Genomic DNA, 16,089 nt, shown 5'->3' with positions numbered 1-16,089 from the left:
AGTGCGCATGTTTAAATGGCAACCTGTGCAGGGTGAACCAGTCCTCCTTCCTCGCGTCAGTGCCTGACCCCACAACCCTGAATTGTATAATGGATGGATGGATGTTTTTTCCATTGGTTGGTTATTGCTCAATTGATCAAATATAACATTATGATCACTGACAGGTGATGTTAATAACACTAATTATTTCTTCACCTGCTATAAGGTGGGATATATTAGGGAGCAAATGAACATTTTGACCTCAAAGTTAATGTGTTAGTAGCAGAACAAATGGGCAAGTGTAAGGATTTGAGTAAGTTTGACAAGGGCCAAACAGTGATGTTAGATAGCTGAGTCAGAGCGTGTCCAAACTGCAACTCTTGTGGGGTGTTACCGGTCTGCAGTGGTCAGTATCTATCAAAAGCCGTCCAAGGAAGGAACATTGGTGAACCACTCACAGAGTTATGGACACCCAAGGCTCACTGATGCCTGTGGGGTCTTATCCAACAGAAGAGCTACTGTAGCTCAAAATGCTGGTTCAGTAGAAGAGTGTCAGAATACACAGTGCATTGCAGTTTTTTGCATATGGGGCTGCATAACTGCAAACTAGTCTGAGTACCTGTGCTGACCCCTGTCCACCGAAAAGTCCTAACAAAGGGCATGTAAGCATCAGAAGTGGACTACGTAGCAATGGAAGCAGGTGGCCTGGTCTGATCAATCGCGTTTTCCTTTTTTTTACATGTCGATGGCCGGGCGTGTGTTAGTCACTTACACTTACAGCATAGTACACCTCGCACCAGGATGTACTATGCTTTGGGCAGTGCTCTGCTGGGAAACCTTGGGTCCTGCCATCCATGTGTTACTCCTACCTAACCATTGTTGCAGACCATGCACACCCTTTCATGGAAATAGTATTCCCCGATGGCTCTGGCCTCTTTCAGCACAATAATGCCCCCTGCCACAAAGCAAAACTGGCTCATAAATGGTTTAAGGAACACAGCAATGAGTTTGAGGTGCTGACTTGGCCTCCAGATTCCCAGATCTCAATCCAATCGAGCATCTGTGAAATGTGCTGGACACCTCGAAATTTACAAGACTTACTGTATGTGTTACTAACACCTTGGCGTTAGATATCATAGCACATCTTGTGTGATCTAGTGGAGTCCATGCCTCAATGACCATTGCTGTTTTGGCAGCAAAGGGGAACCGACACAGGTGGTCATAATGTTGTGCCTGATCGGTGTGTATTGCTATTTGGTGTAGTCTGTTTTTAGATAGGATAGTTTCTCCTTACATGTATAATTGATATTAATAATCTCAATCTACTATATAATTAGTAACTGCACTCTAAAATAAATGTAGTGAAAGCTTCTCAAAATGTAGTGGAATAGAAGTAGAAAGTAGCATGCTGCTAGAATCACTGCTATAGAGAGAGGAGGGCGGCTGTCTGTAACAGCGCTTTCTAGAATCTGGCAAAGCTGGAAATTGATAACAAATTAGGCTCACAGTTAGTCTTCACACATTGCTTTCATTTTAAAATGTTTCTGGCAACTCATTTTAGCCTTGCAAGAGAGCTGTGGCTGTGTAAAACAAGCCAAAAGTGGATGTTAGAGTAGAAAAGATCACTTTAGTACGAGCTGGTAGGGCAATGTGTGTTATTAACCCACAAAATTTTATAGTTATAGTAATTAGAGCAGTTGTTAACTCTAGAAGAAGTTGTGCTTGACTTCACCTGAGCTCAAGGTCTCCAATACATCGGTGTATCTTTGCAGTGTGTAGGTGTGTGTGTGAGTGGAGAGGCTGCACAAAGAACACACAGATAACTGACAGTGCCATTGTCATGGATGTTGTGTTGCAGACCTTTGTTGGGGGGAAAATAAGATGCTGCTCAGGCTGGCTTTTCTAGTCTTTCTTTTGCATGTGCTCCTAAAAACACATTCACGGTTCAAACAATATTGTTCCTTACTTGTAACTGTGAGTGAAAGGCTTACCTTTCATATCACCATGGCCTTCCTCCACCGTGGTGAAGCTAAGAACCTGTTCTTTCTTGCAGTACATCAAACTGATTTTACTTATTTTCATATGAAACTTTTTCTTGGTTTAAAAACAAACAAAACCTAATTTTACATCCATTTACAGCCCACTTTGAACTTGAGTGGACCGGACGAGTGAACCTCCACTTTCTCATATCTCAATATAAGATAAAGAAGTGCAATTTCAACAGTGCATCTTAGTTTTTCTACATGATGAATGGGTAAAGTTACAGTGTTGCATGTTTTTGTTTTATAAAACAACAAAGTGTAAAATTTCTAGTAGACATTGAAAAACAGGAACTTTTCTGTCATTGAACTATTTAACTCAGGGGTGTCAAACTCCAGGCCTCGAGGGCCGGTGTCCTGCAGGTTTTAGATATCGACCTGGGTCAACACACATGAATCAAATGATTAGTTCATTACCAGGCCTCTGGAGAACTTCAAGACATGTTGAGGAGGTAATTTAGCCATTTAAATCAGTCGTGTTGGATCAAGGACGCATCTAAAACCTGCAGGACACTGGCCCTTGAGGCCTGGAGTTTGACACCCCTGATTTAACTAATACCTACACCACCAATTACTTTGGTGTAGTATGAATATCTGTGGGGGAGGTCTTTATCTGCAGGAAAAGCTGTAAAACATATAGAAACACAGGGTTTTATGTTTTACACACCTGATTTAGAGTATACACCCACTGTACACTTTATTAGGTACACCTTGCTAGTACTGGGTTGTAACCCTTTAGCCTTCATAGCTGTATTAATTCATCATTTATTCAACAAGCTGCTGGAAACATTCCTCACACATTTTGGTCATTTTTGACATGACAACATCAGACAGTTGCTGCAGATTTGTGGGCTGCATATCCACGACGTGAATCTTCTATTCTACCACTTCCCAAACGTGCTCTATTGGATTGAGATTTGCTAACTGTTGAGGCCTGAGTGTAGTGTCATGTCTCATTGGCATGTTGAGTAAACAAGTTTCGGATGATTTTACCTTTGTGACACGATGTGTATCCTGCTGGACGCAGCAGTTATAAGATGGGCACACTGTGGTCATAAAGGGATGAACATGGTCGGCAAAAACGCAGAGACAGGCTGTGGTGTTTCACTGATGCTTAATTGGTGCTAAGGGGGCCAGAGTGTGCTGAGAAAGTCTCCCTTACCTCAATTACACTACCAGTAGCCTGAGCTGTTGATAAAGGCACATGGATTAATGTTTAATGGTGTTCATGCTAAATTGTGACCCTGTCATCTGAATGTTGCAGCAGAAATCAAAACTCATTAAACCAGGAGATAGTTTTCAAATCTTTTTAGTCTTGGTGAGCCTGTGTGAATTGTAGTCTCAGTCTCCTTTTCTTAGCTGACAGTGGTTACACCCGGTGTGGTCTTCTGCTGCTCTACTCCATGTGTTGTGCAATCAGAGATGCTCTTCTGTATATCTAGGTTTTAATGAGTGGTTGTTTGACTTACTACTGCCTTCCTATCAGCTTAGAGCAGTCTGACCATTCTCCTCTAGTATCAACAGGGCTTTTTTGCCCAGAGAACTGATTTTCACTGAATATTTAACTTTAAAAAACAATATTTTCTGTAAACACTAGAGAGGGATCTGTGTGAAAATCCCAGTAGAGCAACAGTTTCTGAAATATTTGGGGCAGCACGTCTGGCACCAACGTTCAAAGTCACTTTAATCACCTTTCTTCCTCATTCTGATGCTCGCTTTGAACTTCACTGGATTGACCTGACCATGCCTACGCACCTCAAAGTACTGACTTGAGTACAGTTATGTATAACAAGGTTTGGGACAACTATGTTTTAAAATGTTTGGTAAAAAATAATGAAGTGATTTATAGTCAGTAAATTAGGTGAGCATTTCCTGAGGTTTTCCTCACTCTTGACTTTTATCTAAGGATAATCGTGATCTTTCCCAAAATCATTAGAAAGCATAGAATAGCATTAGTCATCATTATTCAAACAAATGAAATATGTTTTCAGCAAACAGGTGTTTTACTTTCATTAAAAACCACCCGTGGGTGCTCTGTTGGCCTCGGCTGTTAAGCTAAAGCCCGTGAACCACAATGTCCCAAAAGGTTTCACGATATGTTAATAAAAGAAATGTAAAAACGCCACAGAAGAACCTGAATGCTGAAAAATGGGAATATGTAAATGTAATTTCTGGAAGACTTGGTTGGACCTCCAGCTTATTCCTCCTCTTCACCCCAGCTGATCAGTGATCAATGAGTCAATCAAATCACAGAAAATCTACGTTATTACGGTTACTGTTATAGTGTCTCTGTGGATGGATTATTGTTTTACATGATTTTAAAAGCTCATTTGTTGAAGTTTGATATTTTTAGTGCTTTTTTTCCTTGAAGTGTGAATTAGACGCATTAAATTCTTCTTTCTCGCTTTCATAATGCTGCAAATCATAATAATAAAACTGTATCAAAATGAACTTTGAAGAAATAAGTCTGACTGCAAGGGGTGCATAGATTCTGTCTGAAAATGTAATTGGCACAGCTGTAAAATTGCTTCAGCCGCATCATTGCCCTCCTGGAAATGAACACAGTCACGGTCTTTAGATGTGGTGGGGATCAAAGACAGATACACATTTATGAATATTATGTAGATTTATGAAAATTTAATTAATAAAGAGTAATTGCCCAAAAAGTCAAAGTCAGCTGAGTCCTTAATAACACATTAAATCAAGTAATTAAGGAAGGCAATAGCCTTAAAATCCATTAAATAGACTGACATGTAGAGAGACAGATGCAAGCAGGATTAGGGGTGAAAAGTTAGTAACCTGCAGAAGCCTGGAAATTCAAGCGTTCACCGCTAATACCAACATTATCCAGGTCCTTTTAGCACTAAGCCTCGACTCCAGTAAAAGTGTCTGCTGGACTTCAAACCACACTCTGGCTGCTGTAATTAGTGAGATTGCAGGGGATTCACATAAGTAGGCCAACTTTTTTAAATCTCCTGTCGTCTCCTTTCCAGTGGACGGAGCGATCCACCGCGCTGCTGGTCCCATGCTAAAAAAGGAGTGTGCTTCTCTCAACGGCTGTAAGACAGGAGAGGCCAAGATTACCTGCGGCTACCGCCTTCCTGCAAAGTGTGAGTATAAAGTGTTTGTGTAACTTCTAGCAGCTCCGGTGAGGCTGCTTCCATGTGTTTCTGCTGGACAGCTTCCAGGTGTGAATGTGTGGGAAAGTGTAACAGGGATGCAGGATGATGTGGAAAAAGAGTTGCACTGTTGAGTCTTTCTAGAAAAACGAAGGTTAAACTGCTTCATGAATTTAAAAAATGGCTTTTAATAAGGAATTGGTGCTGTCTTAATATCAACAATTTCCTCTTTTAACGAATTAGTTTAAATAACTTGTGCATTTTTTTCTCTTAGAGAGGTCTTAAAGTAGCTCAGTTTCCCCTCTTTACCTCAAACCCGAGCAGCAGCACAAACTCGGATGTATCACTGAGTTCCATTTATAGCAGAGTAAATGGAACTCAATTATTAAGTGGCACTCCACTGCTGCTTGTGTAATGTGATGAAACTGTAGGGTCAACATGACAGGAGGCACTTTTCTAGGTGTTCTCCTCCAACTTTCTTCATATCTACAAGACATTTAATTAAGTAGGAGATCAGAACTCTGCATTTACATAAATCACAAAAGCTGACAGTCACTTTATTTTATTTTAGCCATTTAATTTTATTTTAAAAACCCTGAAAAACACAGTTATTGGGACATAAATAAGCCTCTAACTATAATATATTTATTTGTGTTATTTTTTTGCTATAAAAATACTCCCTTAAAGTTTGGAGCCAGTCCTAATATCTTTATATTTTAAGCAAACCTTTGTGGGGATACAGTATATAAGCCAAAAATCTGAGTTTCTATCATTTTAACAAGCTTGATCGTCAACACAGCCTGAACTGTCTTAGACGAGCTTTTTTGTGATAGCTTGAAGTACGGTACTGTGCAAAAGTCTTGAGCCACACCACCCCTTTCTTTATATTTTCCTTCCAAGGAGCCAGACTTTCTCTGTTTCTCTGGGCTTTCTGAAGTTCTTTTTACACTTTTTCACCACTAATTTTTGGTTTTCATGGGAATTTTTGCTTTTTTGGTAAACCAAATTGACCCATAAACCATTCAAGAATAAAAAAGGAGCACCTATCTTACGCGTTGTCCACATATGACAGACCATTTTAAATGGTATCTTTAGGCACTTTGTTACAAGCAACCTGTCAAAAAAAGCATAATTTGTTCCCATTTCTTTAGTTGAATTTGAGGAATAATGCAGACTATAAAACAGCTTGACAGACATAAAATAATGTTTTTGCACCAACAAGGTGATTCCCAAGAGCTATTAACTGAAAACGTGGCATATCTCAGAATGTGTCCTTATAAAATGAGGAAAAATGGACAAGTGGAGGACAAAAGAAGAAGTGTCAGGTCTAAAAAAAATATCCACAGCAGATGAAAAGTATCTGAAAGTCATGTTCTTAAGAAAGTCCTGACACAGGACCTGAGAGACGCATCTGGCCTTCAGCTGATGTGTCTACTGAGGTCTTACTGAGATGAAATTATTAGCATAACAGAGAAGACAATAAGAAAACAGACATATAGTTAAGGGACAAGAATAAATCTTGCTAAATTAAAGATCATTTTATGGAAGTTTTTACTAAAAAAAATATAGAAAAAGTTTGTTGATCGGTGGTCAACAGCATCTTCAAACATTGAAGATATATACTATACTGTACATGTTTCAGGCTACTGCGTGCATTTAGATATAACCACATACTGTACAATAAACACATGAAATATTACATTTTGTTTCACAAGAGAACATTTCTTTGCACAGATCAATTTACATGCATACACAGTGCATCATTACCAAGAGGACCAGTCACAGTTGCTCGTATCTTTCTGTCTGGTTACATTTCTGCGAGGCGGAGCAGGGTAATTTGATATAGAGTTATTGGCTCGCTGAAAAACCCAGGCGATTCAGGTGATCTCCAATAATCTCTCTCTAATATTCTTGCCTGATCAAATCACAGCCTTGAATGTTAAAAATGGCAAAAAAAATTGATGGATTATTTCTCGGTTTAGTGCACGTTTAGTGTGTTAGCATTGCTTAGCTAATAATTGGGCTTTTTGCCTCAAAGCCAAACATATTTACCTTCTTCTGGCTTTAGATCAAGGAGTGTTTTTGGGCCATTTTGCTCACAAATGTCAAGAGGTTTACCGGCCACTATAGACAAACATTCATTTAGTTGTTTTCTAGGTTGGCTCACCTGTTCTTTTTAGAGTCCTGCCTCTTTACCAGTCTTGCATCTTTATCAGCTTAACTGCTTGAAACACCAAAAAACCACAAGTGAAACTCAGATTGGCAACTAATTGGCTAATATCAGCTCTGCGTGGGACTATAGTGCTAAAGGTTTATGCAAAAGATGACAAAAACTAAAAGTGTGGCAAAGAGAGGTAACTGTAATACCTTCATTATTCTAAATGGGATATTTTAAAGGAGAACTCCGCTGATTTTTATCACAGTCTGTTCACAGCTTTGGGGGACTACTGCTAAATATGGAGAGAAGGTTGGATGTGTTTGTGGCTCAGGAGTGAGCTGAGGAAAATCTGATAAACTATCTTATAGTGATGACATCACTTGAGGCAATTTAGATTGAGGTAGGGGGGGAAATGAAAGACATCTGGGGGTGTGGAGCTGCAAAGGAGCATGACACTAATAGGTATGGAAATAATGCAGTAGCCAAGCTTTGAGCATTATAACGGCCACCCAGGTGTGAGCGTGCGTCGGTGTTTTTTTTCCGAGTGAGATTAAAGCAGCACTGAGGCTGTGTGATATCAGCTTCTGGTTCTACTGAGAGTTTAAGTTCACAGTGGCAGAGAAAAGGAAAGAAGAGAGGGGGGAAAAAAGGAGAAGAAGCGCTGATAAAGGCGAGCTCAAGGCAGAATGGAGCGCAGGAGTAGGAAAGATAGATAAGGAAAGAGTTGGAGAGAGGAAGAAATAAATGAAGCGGCGTAGAGGAGAGGAGAGATGTGAGAGGAGCTGAAGACTGAAGGGAATTAGGGGGAGATGAGTTCTTACATTGCATTGTCTGTTCTCCTTTGTTGGTTCACTTGTTTAACTTTGAGGATGTTAGCTGTCATTTTTGTGTGCGTGTTAGCGGATGCTTGGCTGCTTGTCACTGGGTTTTTTATGAGTGCATATTTATGTGCAATTGTGTGCATTTGTTTTGCTCTCCTGTACTTAGTCATACAGCCTGTTTCACAGGCTGCGTTCGCTCATGTGTTGGTGGATACGCTGTGCCAGTGCAGTATATCCTTGCACGCGGTGGGGTCTGCCTGTCAGGTCCTATCAGTCTGGTACCTGTAACTCTGTCAGCATGAGATCTGTGTGACTGACAACTTTCTGACTCACTGACTCACTGACTAACCATGTGTGGGTGTGTGTGCGCGCACATCCACGCACACACCTTCTCGGTGTTGCACTTATGTGTGCGTGGCCTTTACCCAGCATGTGGTAAGGAGGCTGGTTCTCCCCTCCCAGACAAAATATTAAGTCCTGAGAATAATTCAACGTGCGTCTGCTCCAATGCTTAAACACTCACAACAGGGCTTGATTACCTCTCAGCAGGAGGGCGAGCGAGTCAAGACAGCAACAACAGAGGGAAAGCAAAGGAGGGATGACAAAGCAGGCAGAGGAATGCGTGAAGGCAGAGGAACAGCTGAAGAGAGAGAAATGAAAATGAAACTCGACAGGAGAGAGGCAGAAAGGTTGAGAGATGGGCTCGGTCTCAAAGGCAGCACTTTGATCTTGATTTGTATGGGCTTGCCACCAGATGTGGGATTTCAAGAGCATCTGACTCACAAGTTGCCAAATGGTCCAGAAGACCTGCTGTCAGCCCTCTATGCAGAGTGTCCATCGATGATCCCGCAGCCACTTAGCCATCAGCAGCCTGGTATCGTAACCTAGCAACACCCAGAGTGCATGCCACACTACTGCTGCTGTTTAGCAACAGTTGCGTGCAATTCGGGGAAGCTGATAAATGACAGCTGGACCAGGTCGGAGTCAAATCTCAGCCAAAATGTAAAGGCAGTTAAATCAGAAACTGTCAGCTTTGAGGCATATGAGCCACTGTAATTAGGACTCGATTAGGAGAGGAGCCTCCTGTTTGTGTGCGCTGCTCACTTGTGAGCCCGTTAGATGCTGTAAGATGCTTCTGCACATGTGTAGGTGTGTGCAAATGTTTTTTTTTCCTCTCTTTTTTCTTTTGCCTTTTTCTTCTATTTATTTATTTTATTTTTTTTGCAGTTGCCAGACAAGGGAGCCTGGGCCAGCGTGTTGTCTGGGCGACTCATGGCCCTGAGCTCACCTGTGTACCGATAAACACAGCTGTAACCCTGCTAACTTGTTCCCCAGCCAGCTCTACTCCCACTGCTAAACACACAGAGATACAGCACTGGGGACAGAAGGTGCAGGAGGGTGGGTCAAAAGATAACACAACTGGCAACTTCCCCGTTAGAAAAAGCACCCCTTGGCTTTAGTGATGTCAATAAAGAGAGCTAGAGGCTCAGACAGCAGGGGTTTTGGGCACATTTAACCCTGATTCACTCCTGTCAACCTTTGGAGGAGAAAACTGCTCTGAGACTCACAGACACCGATGTTCAGCCCAGATTATCTGGTAAAGTGGAGGGTTTTTACAGAACCACTCTTAAACCTCCCAAATTGTTTGCAGATTAAAAAAATAAACATTTTTGACATTTGGAGTTAAGATCTGGATGATTATGAAATTACAAAACAAGACTCCAAATAAAGACAATAAGCAGCCAGCTCTACTGCCTAATAGCTTTCTGTGAATGTAATGTAGCGCAGTCTGGGCAGCAGAGTAATACAATTTGAAAGGGGAAAAATATATAAAAATGTCAGACTGTGGAAAATCACCAAATAGTTTAATGACCCAGGCTGAAAGCAAACAGCTGTGCAGGTGAAGAGTAATATCAGCGCCTTTTACCTACCTGTAAACATCAGTCTGAGCACAGCATACTTATCTGCAGTGGCCTCCTACATACTGTATTTCTTATTTTCACTCCAGTAGGTCCAGAGCATCAAGATTATTTCAAGATGAGCTGACCTGAAGTTACAATTAAGGCTAAAACTATCTTGTTTATTGTGGAAAGATGCATCTTTACTACATGTTAAACTGTAACTGTTTAGCAGCTGTTTGGGTCCAGCAGGCTAGAGCTAGTACCAATGTAAGGTCTCAGGTGCACAGGTTTAGAAACCACTGATCACTGGGGAAAAATGTGTCTTCTCTGACAGTGGGAGACTGCTGGCTGTTGTCAGTAACCTCCAACACAAGCACTAGCAGATGGCTTCAGTCACCTGTACTTAGCAGATGTTTGCGAACTACCCACGAAGTGGAAGTAAAACTAAGAAAAGTGTGACTTTAACTAGAAATGTAGAGCGTTTCCCTGAAACTAAAAGTTGTGTCTTTTTGAAATGTGTGGTGATAAAGAACAACTTCTACTTAAAAGGCAATTTTTTCCAGTATATCTCAAGCTAGTGAGTATTTGCAGACAGGTCACCATCTTCCATGCAAACATGGGCAATTTGGTAATCTCCTAGCAACCAAAGCAATCACAAGGAGGTAGATGCACCTGATTTCAACAGGTGACAGCCAGCATCTCCAGCAACCACTCATCAATTTATCCAATCTTCATGTGTAGAATCATTACAGGTGAAACTATATGCTTTTCTAGCTACAAGACAGACTCTTACAGTGTTCAAACCTGAAGGCAGTGTAGCTCACTGTGGCTTGCTTCTCCACCCCAAAATGAAAGTTCAAGGGTTGCTGGAGTGTGCACTGCAAATGCACAATTGGAAACGGCCAGAATGGGAGAGCTTAAATTGGTCCAGGACTTCATAAGGAGACAACCTCAAAGGAGTTGTCTGCCAAATTGAAATCTGCTACAGCTTTAGATTTTTAAGGGTCGAGTTGTGAAACTTATTGCAACTTGTACAGGTGCAACTACTTCCTGTGGAAACACTATTAACATACATTTGTAAATATGAGCCTGAATTTGCACCAAGTTAATCACAGAACGGCTCATTTTAAATGTAGGTCCTACACATATTTATCACACCTTTTTTTTCTAGATCCCAGCCCCTCCCCCCAAATAACACTTTTAATGTATCCTGCGCCTCAGTAAACCGTGGTAAACTTTTTAGTATTACTTGCAGATATTACTTTCTGGTGTCTCTTGTGCCAAATACAGCACAGTATATTGTCTTGTGTTTTGGGGAAATTGGCTGAAAGTAAAAGATACTGTTTGGGGAAAGTGGGAATCGCACAGTTGGAGGTGGAAAAAGATGGAGGGAGAGTGAGATGGATCTGGAAAAGATCAGACAGAAAAAGGACTGAAGGAAATAGAGAGGCATAAAGCAAGAGAGATATCACTCTGTCAAAAACTGGCTGTTATGCACCCCTCTCTTCTCTTCCTGCCTCCCGTCTCCCAATTTCTGTTCCCTCGGTGGCCAATTACCGCTAATTAAAATCCTCACTGCAGCTCTCCCGGACTCCCCCTCTTCTTCTCCTCTCAGACCTCCATCTTCTTGCTTCAAATGTTGCCCTGTCTGTTTCTCTTTCTTTGAAGATGCGGTGCTTCTCCCCCGTCGTGATCAACAACTTAAACACCTTGTTTCCCTGCGCTCTTCTCATCGTCTTTCTCACCTTTATACCTTTTCACCCTTCCTCTTTCCCCCCTTTTTCCTCACTCCTAAATTTGGTTCTTCTTTTCGTCCTCCCTCCGCCTTTGCTTTCTCCTCCACATCTCACCTCCCCCTCCACTGTTCCTATCATCATCAGCAGTAAGGTTTCTTTAGTAGTGCCAAGAGACTTGACAAGGCTCTGGGCTAAAGACTGTAGCAGCCTGACTGTGATACCTTGCTACTTGATGAGGGTTTTTTTTCTCCTCTCTTTTTTGCTTTTCCTGATAAGGTTGTCGACATCTTTGCTTCTTCCTGCCTCAGTGTCAGCAGTGCGATCCTTATAGGTGTTAAAAAGCTCCGTCAAAACTGCTGCTGATGAGGAGGAACGCGATGATGATGATCACAGCAGCAGCCGCCTTGGTGTTAATTCATTCAGTTAATTCATTCGCCTTGAAGGAGAATAAGGGAAGGGAAAAAAATAAGGCTCCAGTGTTGCTTGGCTCGGGGAAGGGAAGTTGGATAGTGGGAGTGAAAAGAGTAAAGAACATCTTTGCTGCTGCACTTTGATGAAGAGAATTATGTCCGCTCTTTTAAGCATCTGCATCTTGTTCCCCCTTTTCCATACACTCTCGTCCTCCTGTTTAGAATAACCGCCCCTCTGTCTTTTTCAGGGAAAGGTGGAAAGAGACAGGGAGAACCATAGGGCCTTTTACAAGACCTGAGCCTTCCTATTGTGCCAAAAACCCAGGCCTGGATTTAAGAGCTGTGTCTGCTTGGCTGAGCACAAACTGAGGCCGGGCACACAAAGGACCCGCTAGCCTTTTTCCTGCCTCCTGCTTTAAAGGCAGATAAAGAAAGGCGAGGGACAGATGGAGGTATGAGAAGAGGGAGTGAAAGGGGAGGGGAGGTAAAAAGATGGACGAATGGGTGGCTGTTAAGTATGAAAAGCAGAAGCAGTGACTCGTGGCCTCCCAGGTAAGAATGGTGTGAGGCCACAGGAGGAGAGAAGGGGAGGGGATAGAGACAAAGCCAAAAAAAGAGGAGGGTGATGGCAATAAGCAGGAAAAAAGCTGGAACGGTAGACAAAAAGAAAAGCGGGTGTCACCGGATGGCACTCAGTCAAGTTCTCTTAAGGCTTATGCCAGTGTAACGCCCACTTATGAGAGAGAGCAGGCACACACACACACACACACAGTCTCCCGCTGCATCTTTGCAGGCTGAATTTGCAAGGCGCATGCAAAATTTATTTAGCTTTTCTTCTCCCGTGTTACTCCCCGCTTCCCATCCTACCTGTCTGTGCCGTTTCATTTCATTATGTTGTTCTGTCACTTTATTATTGTTTTAGCAAAAAGATTCCACGGTGTGACAGCGCCTTTATAAAATAAGTAAAGCGGTATGTTTCATAAAAGCGCCTCGGGAAAAGGCTCTTGTATTATAATTAGGTCAGACAGAATTGTGTTTTTACATTTTGATGAAAGTAGCTTCTTAGCATCGTATTCTAATTGATCTGATAAGCGCTACAGTATTCTCGGGCGGAAAATGAGATAAAACCGCAGGAACATTGGCGCTTTGCAACAAGAGGAGCCTGCTGAAACCATCTCCGACTTTGGAGACGGTTTCAGATGCAGCACTAATTAAATATTGTTCTCTTAAAGACAGCATTTGTATTTCAAACCAGTTGCATTCATAAAGAAGTGTTTTCTTTTTTTTTATCCACTGACCACTGTGGTTACTGGCTCCTTAACAAATAAAGATTTTACAGTGAAACTATGTTAATCATCAATGCCTGGCTCAAGGCCAACAATAAAAACAAATATTTCAGATTTTTGTTTGTGTTATTCACGTCACAGTAGATGCATATAAAAATTGACATTTTGTGATTTCTAATTAGGAAAACTTCCACTTTCTGAGCTTCCGGCTGCATCGTGGGTGCTCATGAATGAATGGAGCCCTATGGAGCTGTAGCCCAAAACATGATGAAAAAAAATGTGTCCTTTAATTACCTAAACCAAAGCGGTTATGTATTAACTAGGGTTTGTATGTGTGTCATTCTGTCTGTGAACACAGTAGCTTAAAATGTTTGAAATGAATTCTCATAAAACTTTGAAAAGTCTAAAGTTGGCATCGTATTGTGTAAAGACACCTAACGAAGCAAACACACAATACGTCACTGGAATGCGTAGCCACAGGGTAATGACAGCCATTAATTCACATTGCATGCCTAACATTCATCTGCAGGCAGTGTTAAATTTCTTCTTTACATATCATAAACTAACGTGTTACACGCTCAGCGTGTGTGCATGTTCTTGTAATGACAGTTTAGAGAAATTTAACCACTAGCAAGATGATAAAATGCGGCTGTTACATCCATTTTTTCGCACTGTATGCAGACGCTACAGCGACGGCTGATGTTGGGTAGACGGGAAAAATGTTTGTGCAGAATCAGCAAGTGTCTCCCTCATTAATCAACAGAGCCAAACTAAAAAAAACACAAAAAAGCAAAACTTATCTGATGAGGTGGGAGTAATTTGATTGCATCTACTCATTATTCTGACTAAAATCTAGTCTTTACTGTTACTGTAGCAACTGTGCATAATTACTTTCAGAATATATCTGAGCATACAGTAAATCACAGCTCATGATTATGTTTTGACTGTAACTTGGATCTAAACCGAGGTGGCTGTATGATTGTTTTTTTTTATTCTGTGATCTGGAAAAAAGTTGGGGATGGATTCACATAAAAATTTTTTATCACAGGTGGGAACTGGACCAACTACCAGTGAATGTATACTTCTGTAATAAATCAGTGTTTCAGGTACATTCTAACCACAGATCTTTCTGAAGCAACCTAAGGTGTGACCTGGCGTGCTCCTCTCTAGAAATGTAAGCAACCGTTGCTATTGATGCAGCCTGCACAGATATAAATGTTGACCCTGGCGTAGGATCTTCATATATTCACTGCAGAAGTATAAATTAAGTGTTAGAAGTAATTAACTTTTGAAGTCAGTCTGGATAATTATTCTGATGAAGGAAGGATTCTCTACTATTTTGAGGGTAAATTGGACGTTTTTCATCATATATCAGTCTGGAGAAAGGAAAATTCGGAGACATCTTGATGTTCTCAAAAAATATATACTTGTGGATCCAGGAACTCCATACGTGGAGGATGTGGGGGGGATTTTTTTTAGCCTTGGCAAAGGAATGCTGTCTCAGACTGCTCTTCTTATTGTTGCTAACATGCATGTTATGCTCAGTTCACTGAAGAAAATAACTGTTTATTTAGTAGTGCAGTTCAATAATACAGATCATTTCACTGTTGCACAAAAGTATGCGAGCACTGCTGTTGTTCTGGAGCTGTTTTTTATATTTTATCTCTATCAAAGCACAGCACATACACTAAAAGGCAATCAGTGGATCTTTTTCAGGCAGCTTGAAGTTTTTGCTACCATCTTTTCTAGCAGCTACGAAGACAAGCTTGACATATTTGTTAACACCTCCTATGCTCGAGTGACGTGTGTTGATATACAACACTCATGGCGCCAGTATGTATAACAGGTGAGGGGTTTCAGTGTGTAGGAAACCTAATTACACAGCTTTATCAGCAAGTGCAGCTGGAGAGGAAGAAACTGCATCCCAAAGAGTTTGTTAAGATGGACAACCTGGAAACCTGGAAGCGCAAAAGTGACGTGTGAAGGATGAGTTGGCAAAGATGAGGCACAACGTGTGGCCAAGAAATGGCACAGGGACCTCAAATTGGCCATTAAATCCTCAAGGGACAAATAGGATTAAGTAATTGGATAAAGTCACATGAAAAATAAGGTTTTCACAGTCCTGAGAAAACCTACGTAGAACTTCTAATTCAGTAGCTTATAAATGCCTCCTGCAGTAACTTAAGAAAATCGTTTTTTTATCAGTCTTTTGCATCATGAAGTAATTTTTTTCCATTCTTCTTTACAAGGTTGTTTCCTTTCATTGAGGTTTGCAGCTGTGCCATGTATCATTGTCCCACTGCATGAACCAGTTTCAGATGAGATTTAGCTGTTAACAAATAGCCTTCTGTGACTGCAAAACAAGCCCAAATATACAGAGTTTAGCTTTTGCCAAAGGTAGTGCTATGCATTATGTCCAGAGATCTCCACCTTGGTCTTGTCTGTCCAGAGGACATCGTTCCAGAGGTCCTGAGAAGTCGTCTTCTTCTTAAGATGCAGCTTTGCAAACCCAAGCTGTGCTGCCATGCACATTTTAGAGAGAAGAGGTTTTATCCTGACATCCCTTCCAAACAAACCAAACTTGTTCAGTCTCTCTCTGATTGTACTGTCATTGAGTTTAACATTGAACATACTAACTGA

At 41.3% G+C, this 16,089-nt stretch overlaps 1 protein-coding gene across 3 annotated transcripts in view; it reads left to right on the top strand.

Annotated features, from left to right (window-relative positions):
* macrod1 (mono-ADP ribosylhydrolase 1) overlaps positions 1–16,089 on the top strand; it is a 147,508-nt gene that overhangs the window by 93,260 nt on the left and 38,159 nt on the right. For 2 of the 3 annotated variants that reach the window (XM_085426842.1, XM_085426847.1), the window contains exon 5: positions 5,012–5,128. In XM_085426842.1, the coding sequence (XP_085282968.1) occupies positions 5,012–5,128 (117 nt within the window). Of the gene's footprint in view, positions 1–5,011; positions 5,129–9,343; positions 9,515–16,089 lie in introns of all 3 variants that reach the window. The other variant, XM_085426851.1, reaches the window with a different exon arrangement.

This window comes from Rhamphochromis longiceps, linkage group LG2, assembly GCF_057381845.1.
Source record: "Rhamphochromis longiceps isolate RC_006_pf linkage group LG2, R_longiceps_female_GT1.1, whole genome shotgun sequence".
In the NCBI taxonomy this organism is placed as follows: domain Eukaryota; kingdom Metazoa; phylum Chordata; class Actinopteri; order Cichliformes; family Cichlidae; genus Rhamphochromis; species Rhamphochromis longiceps.
Note: the sequence above shows the minus strand (reverse complement) of the source record. Positions and strands in the feature narration are given on the sequence as shown.